Source organism: Protopterus annectens, chromosome 13.part0 (assembly GCF_019279795.1).
Source record: "Protopterus annectens isolate FY-2018-M chromosome 13.part0, PAN1.0, whole genome shotgun sequence".
Lineage (NCBI taxonomy): Eukaryota > Metazoa > Chordata > Ceratodontiformes > Protopteridae > Protopterus > Protopterus annectens.
The window spans coordinates 402,215,602-402,229,081 of NC_056747.1; the positions used below are offsets into that span (position 1 = coordinate 402,215,602).

At 37.7% G+C, this 13,480-nt stretch overlaps 1 protein-coding gene across 2 annotated transcripts in view; it reads right to left on the reverse strand.

The window, feature by feature from the left end:
- Nucleotides 1-13,480, reverse strand: part of CUX1 (cut like homeobox 1) — a 3,879,009-nt gene that overhangs the window by 1,278,719 nt on the left and 2,586,810 nt on the right. Inside the window, exon 19 of one of the 2 annotated variants that reach the window (XM_044054028.1) lies at nt 2,117-2,282. The exons of the other annotated variant lie outside the window; for it this stretch is intronic. Coding sequence (XP_043909963.1) covers nt 2,117-2,282 — 166 coding nt within the window. The remainder of the gene's footprint in view (nt 1-2,116; nt 2,283-13,480) is intronic. 2 annotated transcript variants of the gene reach the window in all.

Genomic DNA, 13,480 nt, shown 5'->3' on the forward strand with positions numbered 1-13,480 from the left:
ACAAAACCGACAACCAGAAACATTGTGATCAGGGCCTAGGCAAGGAATGCAGTAAAAATGAAAGTCCTTATGAGGTATTTTCTTTCCACAAGAAATACAATTATTAACTTTTTCTGACATCGGTCTGGAGCAAGAAAAAAGTTTCCCCAACAGGGTATACCTTAGCTTTATTGAAGACTTCGGGTCTGAAACTCGAACACGAAAATCTCAGGAGTCAGCCGACCGGCACTTGCGAACTGCTTCTGCTTCGGGCACCGCGCGACAAGAAAGATGGAAGAAAATGGCGTTGGCTGCTTCTTTTATATCCATGACAACCTGATGTCAGGGAAGGGGCAACAGCAGCCAACGCAGGACCCAAGACTTTGGAATTCAGGCCGACTGAGGGCAACCTGCCAGCAGGATTACCCAAATGTAATGACTGCAACAGTGAAACACGAAGAACATCCAGAGATCACACGCCTGTGTAAATGTCAGGTGTCACCCTTATCTTCTTTCTCTCTCCTTCCCTCCAAATAAATCTGGTGTCCCAAGGTCCTGCTATGCCAATATTTTCCATTACAGTGAAAGAGGTACATCTGGTACTCCAAATTTATCAAAAATTGGAGAGATTAAATTCTAAACTTAAATTTTGAAAGGGACTAGGCATCCTAGACAGATGGAAACTGCTGTGCTTACCAAATCAAACAATGTCTTTATGCAACAAAAAATCACTTTCTCTGCAACTGAATCAAAACTAAAGAGCTTTTACAAAATACTCTGAAATTGCATGAAAAATGAAAGCACACTAAGTGCAAATTGGTGGTGATTACCAATCAGAATAGTTTTTAACTCCTTTACTACTGACCATTTTCAAGGCAGCACCCCCTCAACTACTAACTGATTAGGCTATTTTTGATCACTGTATATCAAAGGGTTGCATCTCCAAAAACTTCTCATGAAATTTCAAAGATGACTAGCAAAGCATCTACTAATAAATACATCTTTAGACTGTGATTTTAAGTTCAGTGTAAAAGAGTAGCTGCAACTTGAATTTTAATGAGAAAACATTTGGAATGTAGTCATATCTGCTACTCTAAAGAAAAAAAATGTTAAGACAGTGCACACCACTTTCATGTTACAAAAAAATGATCTGTTTTGTTTAAATGGAATGAAGCCCAACATGAAAATCTGTACAACCCACTCCTAGAATCAGTGAACCGCAGCAAGCAGCTACAGTATATGCTTACTACAATTTAGTATGGGTGTTGACGAAAGAAATCCAATCCACATGTGATAATGGCTCTTAGATTACATGAAGACCTTACTTGTTTTACTTATTGGTTCTGAAGTCTGAGAAAGCTTATTTTGGTCCTCAAATATAAGTGGACTTTTTTGGAGGGTCAGCTTCAAATAGAAGGTGCCAAATGAGGGTGCCCATGGCATCAAGTAACCTTGCTACAGATATGAGGCACAGAATGGATCACTTCTTTAAGGAGTCGATTATGTACATAACTATAAGACATGTAACCACAAAAGTCTGATAAACCAATAACCAGATGAGGCAACCAGGCTGCTGAGACGAACAAGTGAATTCACAAAAAGTGCAGTGCGAATTCACCTGTTCATCTCAGCAGCCTGGTTGCCTCATCTGGTTATATCTATAAGACATGTGGGGAAATTTAATATCAAGCTCAGAAATTTAATATCAAGCTCAGATTTTGCTGTTGAAATATGGCATCTAGAATTGGTATGGAAATACAGGCTGCATGTTTCATTCAGCTGACTTTGATGGAACATATCCATGGCCAAAACTACTCGCATATTATGCATAAGGAATACAGAATCAAATCTCTAAAACTGCACACATTTAAGCTACACATGAACAGGTACAAACTTCAAAAGTAGTCTCCATTAAGTGCACAAAAAATGTTTCACAGTTAATGGAACAAATCTTTTGCCACAGTCATCTCCTACAGCATTTGAAACATGCACTGCTTGTCTGGTTTAACCAAGAGTACTACATACATATAAATACCTGACTGTGCAATTTTGCAGACATTGGTACAAAAAAAAAAGTGGCATCACAAATGCCAGAAAGCACAGCTAAAAAAATGAAATAACTGGAAAGTTTACATACCTTGTTCTTGCAGCTGTCCTTGAGAAGGGAGAACACTTTGCCCAAGCTCACCATTCAGCCATAACTGCATTCGAATAAAGGGCTCACGGCCTTTCTGGGTCAGTTTACCCCATGGCTTTGGTCTAGACAACATATCACTGACGCTACCCTGTGACAGACCTAGAACCTAAGGGATAACCAGAATGTTTAAGGGTTGAAAACCTCTATTGAACCAGTGTTGCACACTGAGTTTACAGGAGAGCATATACACTGTTAGTTACATTCTGCAGTTTGTATTTACACAATCTACATAGCCAGCAGATTTACATTTGTACATTTTGATAATGGGCAAGTCCAAGCTCAGCAATGCTCCTTTTCAGTACAGAATAAAAGAAGGAAAACTCCAATTAAACGTGCATGATACACAGCAATAACTAAACATTTTTGGGTATATACCAGCATTACACAAATACAGTGCATTAACAACAGATACAGGTTCATAAAAATACAAATTAAAAATGGAACAAAGCACGCATTAACAACAAGTAGTAATTTTCAAAATGTTACTCTATATGCAGTGCTACATACAACGATATAATCCCACAGGCAAAGTACTGTAACACAAAAAAAAGCAGAACGATATTAAGACAATATGCTGTTCAGCAAGGAAATCAGGAAAGCTTCACAGCTGGCAAAGCTAGTGTTTTTAAAGTAATATGTTCAGAGGTCATTTGAAAGACAAAGGTGAAACTGCAGCATGAAAACTGAGGGGAAGTAAATTATACATGACTGGAATAAACCACAAAAGGAGTTGTGCCAGGAACTGTGCCCATGAATTTCCTACCCGACCTAACCTCTACTAGTTTGAAAACAAGATGCATCACACTGAAATTTGACCAGTTTTAAAGACTAAGCCAGCCAAGTGTACCAGTGAACAACTATTATAAAGCTGATTCTGGATGTACTGTACAGCAGTCTTACTAAAAGGACAGCACTGGTAGCAAGGTGTCTTAGAAATATTCACTTCAAAAAAACTGGTCCAAAGTTCAAACTTGAACTCAGGTGACTGCTTATAATGAGTTTTACAAGTTCTCCTACTACCTGTGTGGATTTTCTATTCATATTCACATTCCTACAGGCATCCAAAAACATGCCAACTGACTGGCTATACTGAACTGTTTATGTATATTTTGTTTTTACCACTGCTGTTGTGGTCTGAAAAGAACTAGTTCACTTACCAAATTAATACATAAATCAATTAAATGAATTCAGTCACTCTGGTGGCATACAGGAATGAAGCTCTGACTACAGTACTGACTGCACAGTGGTACAGCGGTTAGCATTGTTGCCTCACAACAAGAGATTCTCCGGTCTGATTCTCGGCTGGGGTTGCATGGGTTTCTTCCCATATTCCAAAGACATAAGTCTGGAGAATTTCTTCCCGGGCCTCCACTGAAAATGGGCTCTGTCCCAGTCAGACTTTCCCAGTAAATAAATAAATAAAGAGAGATGCAGGGTCAAACCTAAGGATAGAAGAGAGTTTGAGAGCCAATGTACCCCCCCACCTGCTTCAATGGGAAAGCAACTGGCTGAATAAGAGTTGTTAAAGGCAGTTATATCCAACGCCTCAGCTGGCACATGAGAAGGAATCCATATACAATGAGGCAAATCCAGTTGTAATTTATCATAATTGTCTCCTCAGTTCAGAGGGAAACATCCATCTGTTCTCACAGAAATTCCTCATTCATCCTGGCAATAATCTGCGAAAATGAAAATTCCTATGGGGAGATTGTGAGGACCAGTTTTCCTCAGCATTAGAACTTTGGGTTTGTGAATCTGTAGAAGAAGAAGCCTGTCTCTATGTCAGAATCACCAGACAAGTCTTCCTCAGGAATATTTTGAGTGGCCTGACTAAAAGGTATTTTGAGAACCAAGAACATCTGTTGAAACAATTTTTGTCTAAGGTGAAAATCATCTTTTCTTATCGATAACATATCATCTAATGAACGAGATTTAACATTTTCCATTTTAATTTATCCCTTGTAACTGGGTTAGTCCCACTAGGCTTGTGGCCTCTTTTCAGGGGAGACCCAAGGTGATATTTATACTACAATGGGAAATTTGGCCAGGGCATCTGGGAACTTCCCTTACTCTTGGTAGTCGGGGGGAAGGATTTTTGTGTCACACATCCTGACTTCCTGTTTCCTGTCCAGGAACGAAGGCAGCTAGGAGGAACAGGGAGAAAATATGGCTGATTCAGCTTTGGCTAAAAATGAAGTAAAGGTTGATGAAAATGTAGTTGAAATGGTAGAATCGCTACCAGAAGTTTTTTTTTCTGATGCTGTGGGTGCAGAAAAACAGTGATATTGGAAGAAAAGGAGACTGTAGCTGTAACAGAGATAGATTCAGAGGAAAACTTTCAGAGGAGATTGTTTGAAGGAGAGACGGTTACCTCTGAGAAATGCATAATTACAACCCTGCAATCGGAAGGGTTGCAGGATGATTATTTGAAAGAAATCGTAAACCAAAGTGAACCAGAAAGTGGAACAGCAATTTCAGGGAGTGACATCATGGAGAAAATAGAAGAAAAAGGAGACAACACTGTGTCAGAAAAAGTTCAAGAGACAAAAACTTATGCACAAACTGTGCGAGAAAGAGTAAAGAAGAAATAAAACAAAAAATGAGTATACAGTACATGTAAGCTGTAAAAAAGGAGGAGGTTTGGACAGGTATAAGGTTTGGGACACTGTCATAGCACCTCTAGGTATCAAAGCAAAAGAGGTAAGAGCATTAATTTCAATTAATATAGAGACTTTTTGTGACTTGATATTTGAGACTGGGTAGGCCAAGGGAATTTTTTTGGGTGCATATGAACAAAAGAAAAATATTTATCCATGGTCAGAATATGTTGTGCAAGCTTTTTGCAAACAGAAAAAAAAGAACAATGATCCAGTTTAGAACCAAAGTTGAAATAAAGGAACTGAAAGAACATTTGATAACTATATGTAAAGAACTACAGAAATATAAGATGAAAGAGGACTATGGACTGGGGGATGGGAATGTGGAGTAATACTGAAAATGGAAAATGATAATGTTATGCATGTACCTAGTATTAATTCATGGTAATAGAGGTCTTGTGAAATACAGGGGTCAACCAAAAACCTGTTATTTTTGCGAAAAAATGATCATTTAATCAATGAACGTGATAAAAAGATGTTATTTATGTGGTAAAATAGGGTATTAATGCAAACAAAATGTGATTTAAAGTGCAAAAAATGTGGCGATACTGGTCTTTCATGGCCAGAATTTGAAATGAATGTGCAAAAAAGGAAAATGAAGTTATACAGGATAAAGAGATAGTAAAATGTGTTATACAAGAAAATATACAAAAAGATGTAACTGATGTTATACATGAAGTTAAAGAAAATAACAAGGAAAAAAGAAACACAGAAGACAAGTGAGGAAGAAGCTGATTGGTGCACAGTAAGAAATAAAAATAATTTGATAGGGAAAAGAGTTAAAGAAAGGAAAGGAAAATTCAAAAACAATGCAAAGAGAAAATAAGAAAGGAAAGGGATAAACATTTTATTATACTAACTGTTCTTAAAAGCTGAAAATATTAGCTTTAAATGTGAACAGTATGAAAAATCTTAAAAGGAGAATAGGTACATTACAATGGTGTGCTGCAGTAGATGCACATATTACTAGAAGTTATCAGATTAATAACTGAGGAAGAAAGAACACAAATTGAAAAGCTTTGGAATGGTGTGGTAGTTTGGAACATGGCAAAAGAAACATACTCGGGCATATGTATATTATGTCAAGAAAGCATTAAAATATTAGATGTAACCATAGTGGAACTAGGACGAGCTATGGTAATAGATGTGAGATGGAAAAATATGTGTACAGAATTATAGCTTTATATGCAAATGTAACAAAAAAGACAGACAAATGATGTTTAAAAATATTCTTGAATATGTTTGTGTAAATATGGACATTGTGGACATTATACTGGTGGGTGATTTTAATTGTCATGTAAGGAAAAATAAGAGCAATTGTGATGTTAAAATGGCTAAAGAAATTATGAGAAGCAGAAAGTTAAGTGTACGGGAGAATAACCACTGGACCTATAAAAGGAATGAAATTAGGCCAAAATTTGATTATTTTTTAATATTTGATAGTTTAAAAGTTATAAAAAAGGAATGAAGTATGCTGGATTTTCAGATCATGTGGCAATATGCGTTAAAGTACAGGAAAATGAAGAATATATAAGAGTAGGAAATGGAATAAAGAGAATTAATGGTAGCTTAATTTAAAGAGAAATATAAAAAAAGTATTTTTAAAATGCATAAGGAAGAAACGAAAAAGCAATATACGATATTAAGTCAAGAAACATTTAGAGACTTAGAGAAGAAACATTCATTTTATGAAAAAGAAAGAGAAATATATAAAATGAATCAAATTAAAATTAACAACTTGTTATATAAGCAAAAATATTGTTTGCAAGGAAAGAAAGAAGAGGTAGCACCATGTTTGAGTAAAAGAAGGAAAAATAATAAGAGAATTAAAAAATAAGGAAGGTAAGCAAATAAGACAGCAAGAAGGAATATACAAAATATTAGAGAGTATGTATTGGAATTATTTGTTAAGAGAGAAGAAATCATAGAACAAATTTATAAAGGTGAAAAATGAAATAAGGAAGATAATGTGTATTTAGAATAAAAATAACCATGAAAAAAATGAATGAAATTCTAAAAGATATTAACATGAATTCCGCAACAGGACTGGATGGAATTCAATATGGTATATATAAAAAAATAAGAGAGTAGCAAAAAATAATTTTTATAGAACTTATGAATGAATGGTTAGCAACTGGAATTAAGGAGAAAGAGATATGTAAATGAGTTATAAAATTTATATTTAAAAAAGGAAATAAAGAGAAGACAAAAAAATTGGAGACCTATAACAATGAATAATACAGATTATAACATTTTTATGAGAATAATAACAAAAAGGTTACAGAAAAAAATGGATAGAATACATGACCAAAATGTATTTGGAAGAAAAGGAAGTCAAGTGTTATTATGGAAAATAAGAGAATAATTGATATCATAAATAATGTAGAAGCGAAGGTTATGAAGTAAAGCTTATGATAATATTGCCTCCGTTGTACGGAGAGCTTTCTATATGGCCCAACCTGGATAACTGGATGAGGAAACAGAAAATATACCCCTGGGATTCCACTTGTGTCCTGCTGGACAGTGGCATAAGGTGCTGACTTGTTGGAACACGGGCTAAATTCTTGGCTAGGCTTGTAAGGGCCTCAGGGCCAATAGCCTAGTAAATTCCTATGATCCTGAAATAAGGGGAAAGTGGAATATGAGAAAAGAAGGCAGAAGAAAATGAAAAATGGAAGTACATGGCAAGGATTCAAAGTAAACAAGACAAAGAAATGGACAGGTATGAAGTGCGGGACAATTTAATAGCTCCTTTGGCTGTAAAAGCACATGAGGAAAGAGCATTTCTTCTTATTAACCAAGAGACATTTTGTGACATTATGTTTGTGACTGTCTGTTCAATGGAAATTTTGAGAGCCTATAACCTATGGAATCTTTACATGATAAAAGCATTTAACAGGGGAACAAAGAAAATTCATGTACAATTTTGAAAAGAGGTAGAAAGACAGACTTTGAAAGGATATTTGAAAACTTTATGTACATCAGTACTGGACACTGCAAAAGTTTATGATAAAATGGGTTTATGGACTGGTGGCTGGGATTGCAACACTGTGTTTAAAACAGAAAGAGAAAAAAAATACATAAACCAAGCATAATATATGTGGAGGGGAATAGGGGTGTTGTAAAATACTAGGAACAGCATAAAACATTTTTTTGTGTGTGTGTGTGTGGAGAAGAACATTTGCTAAGTAATTGTGACAAAAGAAAATGCTATATTTGTGGGGAAATGGGACACGCAAAAAAAATGTGAATTGAGACATTATAAAAGCAACAAAATTGGACATTTATGGATGGATTGCAAAAATGGAAACAACAGTAAGGAGAAAGAAAGAGAAAAAAATTAAAAAGAAGACATTTTAGAAGTAGCATAAAAAGAAAAAATTAGATGAGAAAAAAACAATAAAGACGACACAGAAAAAGGTTCTGAAGTAACTGATGAAAAAAAGTACAGTTTTGTACCTACCATAAATGTAGATGTTCGAGTGTTCTCCCTGCTGCAGTCATCACACATGGGTTATCCTGCCGTCAGGTGGTCCCGCAGTCGGCCCGAATTCCAAAGTCTTGGTCCGGCGTCGGTTGCTGTCGCTTCTTCCCTGACGTCAGTGCGCCAGGGGTATATAAGTGGCATCTGACGCCATTTTCTTCAGTTTTTCTTGCCCCAGATGTCAGGTGCCCCCAATAGGTAGGCAAAAAAAATAAATAAATAAAAAAAATATATATATACATATATATATATATATATATATATATATATATACACATATAGCTATATAAAAATAAAACAAAACCCTTAGGCACAAGCAAATACACCACAGAAATAGTGTAGGATAGAGTGGTAGAGATAAGTTCAGCTAGTTCAGAGGGGATGGAGGGAGGGTAACCTGGACTGCAGCAGGGTGAACACTCGAACATCTACATTTATGGTAGGTACAAAACTGTACTATGTTCATCGTGTTACCCTGCTGCAGTCATCACACTTGGGTAGGGTTGAATCCCAAAGCTAAGGATGGGAGGCGGAGTCAAACAGGGTTAGAAGAAGCTAGTAGGCCCTGCAAAACTGCAGTGGCAAAACCAGCTCTAGTCTTAAGAGTATAGAGGTAAGTGATAGTGTTTAGTGAAGGTGTGCACTGAACTCCAAGTTGCAGCTTCCAGAATATCCTTAGTTGGCACTCCCCTGAGAAAGGCTGCTGATGTAGCTGTAGCCCTCGTGGAGTGGGACCTAATGTTAGCAGGTACTGGTTTCCTATGATGTGTGTAGCAGAAACGTATGCAATGCCCTATCCATTTAGAAATGGTCTGTTTTGAGAGAGCTTTTCCTTGTGATCCTGTAGCATAGGCTACAAAGAGCTGGTCAGTTTTTCTGAAAGCCTTAGTTTTATCCAAGTAGTAACGTAACTGCCTGTGAATGTCCAAAGAGTGCAGGAGTCTTTCTCCTTTGTTCTGGGGATTTGGGAAGAAGGTGGGCAAGTGAATGGTTTGGTTTTGGGCCACACTGAATACCACCTTTGGCATAAAGGAAGGATAAGTTTGTAGAGAGACTCTGTCTTGATGAAAAATGAGGAAAGGTTCCACTGCCATTAGTGCCTGTAGCTCTGAGACTCTTTTAACTGAGGTTATTGCTAGTAGTAGGGCAGTTTTCCATGAAAGAAATTTTAAATCAGCTGAAAAAGCTGGTTCAAAGGGCAGCAGTGTAAGCTTTTCCAGTACAAAGTTGAGATCCCAAGTAGGTGTTGGAGCTCTCCTTGGCGGTCTTAAGTTCTTAGCCCCTCTGAGGTACTGTCTTAGTGGATGTGAGAATAAAGGAGGATCCGTGCTGTAATGAGCTGAAATTGCTGAGGTGTGGATCTTAATAGATGAAAAGGAAAGTCCTTTGTGTAACATCTCTGTTAAATATTGTAGAATCTGAGGGATGTTTGGATCAAGGGGATTTAGGCCTTTAGCCTGGTTCCAGGCGCAAAATCATTTCCATTTGTCTGAATAGGTTTTCCTGGTGCTGGGTCTCCTGGCCTCCAGAATGACATCCATAACAGCTTTGGATAAAGGTGTTGGCTGGTTGTTTAGGTAATTTGCCATGCAGCCAGGTTTAAAGTCTTGAGCTGGCTGTGTAGAATCTGATTGTCTCGCTGGGTGAGCAGGTGAGGAATTTGTGGCAAAATCCATGGTGGGCCGTGGGCCATGTTCCTTAAAATTGGATGCCAATGCTGGTGTGGCCAGTCTGGTGCAACAAGTATCATTTGTGGCCTCTCTAATCTGACTTTCAGCAGTACCTTTGCTAGAAGAGGCAGTGGAGGGAAGGCATACACTGTTAATGTTTTCCAACTGAATGAGAGGGCGTCCACTTTCCAAGCTAGTGGATGGAAGGTCCTTGCGCAAAATTTTTGAAGTTGGTAGTTGTGGGGGCTTGCAAACAGATCTATGTCTGGGCGTCCCCATTTCTGAGCTATCATTGCAAATACTTGTGGATCTAGTTTCCATTCGTGTGGATCCATGATGTTTCTGCTTAGGTCGTCTGCCAATGTGTTTTTCTTTCCTGGCAGGAATTGTGCTTGTAATTGAACCTGGTAAGACAGTGCAGTGTTCCACAAGGTCATTGCTTGCTTGCATAGAGAGTAGGAATGTGTGTCCCCTTGCTTGTTTATGTACCACATTACTGTGGTATTGTCCATCTTTATTATTAGTTGTCCTGGGTGTAGAAGGTCCTTGAAAGCTGTTAGGGCATTCTGTACTGCTAGCATTTCTTTTTGATCGATATGCAGATGCCTCTGATCTGTAGTCCATTTGCCCTGAATGCACTGCCCAGCCATGTGTGCTCCCCAGGCATAGTCCGATGCATCTGTTGTCATAGTTTGCCTGGCTGTGGGTAAGGTGAAAGGCTGACCCTTGTTGAGGTGACATGCCTGTGCCCACCATAGAAACTCCTGTTGAAGGCAGGGAATGAGTGGTATCATTGTTTCCAAGCTGTGGCTGTGCTGAGTCCATACACTTTTCAGGTACCATTGTAATTTCCTCATATGCAGTTTTGCAAATGGTATTAGTAGTATGCAAGATCCCATGAATCCCAAGGCCTGCAGAATTTTTCTTGCAGGGAGTTGGGTCTTTGTTGCCATTAATTTGAAATATTGAATCAGCTGTCGTTGCTTGACTGGCGTGAGATAAGCCATCTAGGCCGTTGTATTCAAGCTGGCACCCAGGAATATAATGTTTTGTGAGGGCACTAGTTTTGATTTCTGTTTGTTTACTGTGTACCCTAGGCAACTTAGAAGGTGTTTGACAAATGCCAGATGCTTTAAAAGAATGTCCTTGCTTTCTGTTTGAATAAGGCAGTCGTCCAGGTATGGGTATATTTGAATTCCTCTTTATCTGCAGTATGCAATTACTGGTGCCAGGCATTTTGTGAAGACCCTGGGCGCAGTAGATAAGCCAAAGGGCAGTGCAGAGAATTGATAATGCGTTGAACCTGCAATGAAGCGGAGGTATCTTCTGCAATTTTGTCTGATAGGGACATGCAGGTATGCCTCCTTGAGGTCCAAAGTGACTAGCCAAGCATTCTTGCCCAGCATGGGAAGAAGCTGCTGTAGTGTTAGCATCTTGAATTTTGGTACTTGCAGATAGGTGTTCAGAATTGAAAGATCCAGAATGGGTCTCCATGCTTTGTCCTTTCTTGGGACTAGGAAGAGCCTTGAGTAAAATCCTTGTAGTTGCTCCTGTGTAGGTACCTGCTGAATGGCTCTCATGTTCATGAGAGCTGTAGTTTGTTTTTGTGCCTCTGCCATACCTCTCAACCTGGAAACATCAAAAATCTGGACAAGGCCCATGAAAAATAGGTACAAATCTGTACACTGATTAACATCTAATTTGCATATATACTTATGTAACCCCACCCACTCCAATGGAATTGTGGGATACCAACTTTCGAACGCAAACTGAAGAACAGACAACCAAACATGGCACCAGAGTCCCCCTGCAGCCATTCCAATGTCCCGTTACCAGGCTATTTCGCCCCATTTACCATAAACACTAATGTATGCATACTGCTTTACTTCTACAATGATTTGGATTTTATTTTTACATTTTACAGCACAACAATGCAGAAACACTAAAAGACATCATCTGGTAAACAAAGCAATACTGTTACTGTCTCACAATGAAAATAGGCTTGACATTAAAACTTCTTTGTCCTTGAAACTCACATTCATTGAAACAGCATTGAAACCCACACCACATCCAAAGAAAATGCATCTGGTCAGTTTGGGTGGATAAAGATTACCTTTGGGCTGTTTTCAAATCATTGCCCCCTTGCACACAAAACAAGAAACATACATGTGTTCTATTCTTTATACACCTTCCTGACTTTATTATATTATATTCCTTGTATAATACAACACACATGTTAGAGCACATTTTAAATTTATTGTTTGAACATTTTACCAGTAATCTGTACTGTAGGCAATGAAACAAAAACACATGAACCGATAATGACAAAACTGCCCAATTCAGAACTTTTCCATCATAAAAGTCTGCTTCCACACCCACACTATAAATAGAATGACAGTAGTGTAAGCCATAGGCATCTTGCACAGCGTCTCACACTTATTTTCAATTTCATTTTGGGGGGGGACAAAAGGTCAAAAACCAGGGACACATTTTAAACATTGCTTGTATAATTTTGTAAAGTCATTAAAATAAAATGTTGTGTTACCATCATGCATTTCACTGGCAGGTTTTGAACCCAGGACTCTATGCACTACAGTCAGAACATACCACTATGCCAAATCAGCCTGAAAAATAGGAAGACTGAAACTTAATAGCCATCATTTAGTGAATTCATTTCTCACTTCTCAACATAGCTCTTAACCTCAACACAAAAAACAATGACAAACAACAAAGCCAACAATGGGGGAATACAAATTCAGTTCTCACTTCTCACTCACCATATCTCTGAACTGTTAGCACAAAAACAATAATGGGGGAATACAAACTGTGTGCTCACTTCTTATCATAGCTCTAAACTCTTAGCACAAAAGAAATGTTCTTACTTCTCATCATAGCTCTCTCAACTCTTAGTACAAAAAAAATCTGGACAAAGCTCAGAGCATAACTTTCAACTGTTAGCACACATTCACTATAGCATTGTGTCAGTATTATTCCTCACTTGTCCTAGGAGTCTTGCAGTTTTAAACATCCTCTTATCATGGCCCACTGTTAGTGGAGGCCTAAGAGGAAAAGATCTGCTTACAGCAAAAAGCAACAGACAAATCTCAATTATTTAAAAAAAAAATGGAGAAAAAGATATAATAGAGATGATTACAAAAAATGCAGTAGACAGTCATTGACAAGTGGACTCTAGATGATTAGGCAAAGTAATATGTGAAGAGTACACAAAAATACACGGACTATATGAATGAAAGAAATGCTTAGAACTTAGTAATTGTAAAAGACTCAAATAACATAAAACAAAAAGTGAAAATAAAGTAAACGTAAGACATTTGTTTTTGGACAGACAGAGGACAGGATCATTTACACAGTTCAGGACTTAAGAACATTAAATTTTATGCTTTTATGGAGAATTTGGAGATACACAGACTACACATTTTTTATATGTCAAGGTGTGCCTCTCCTCTTCTGCCTGGTGGACTATCACAAGGAA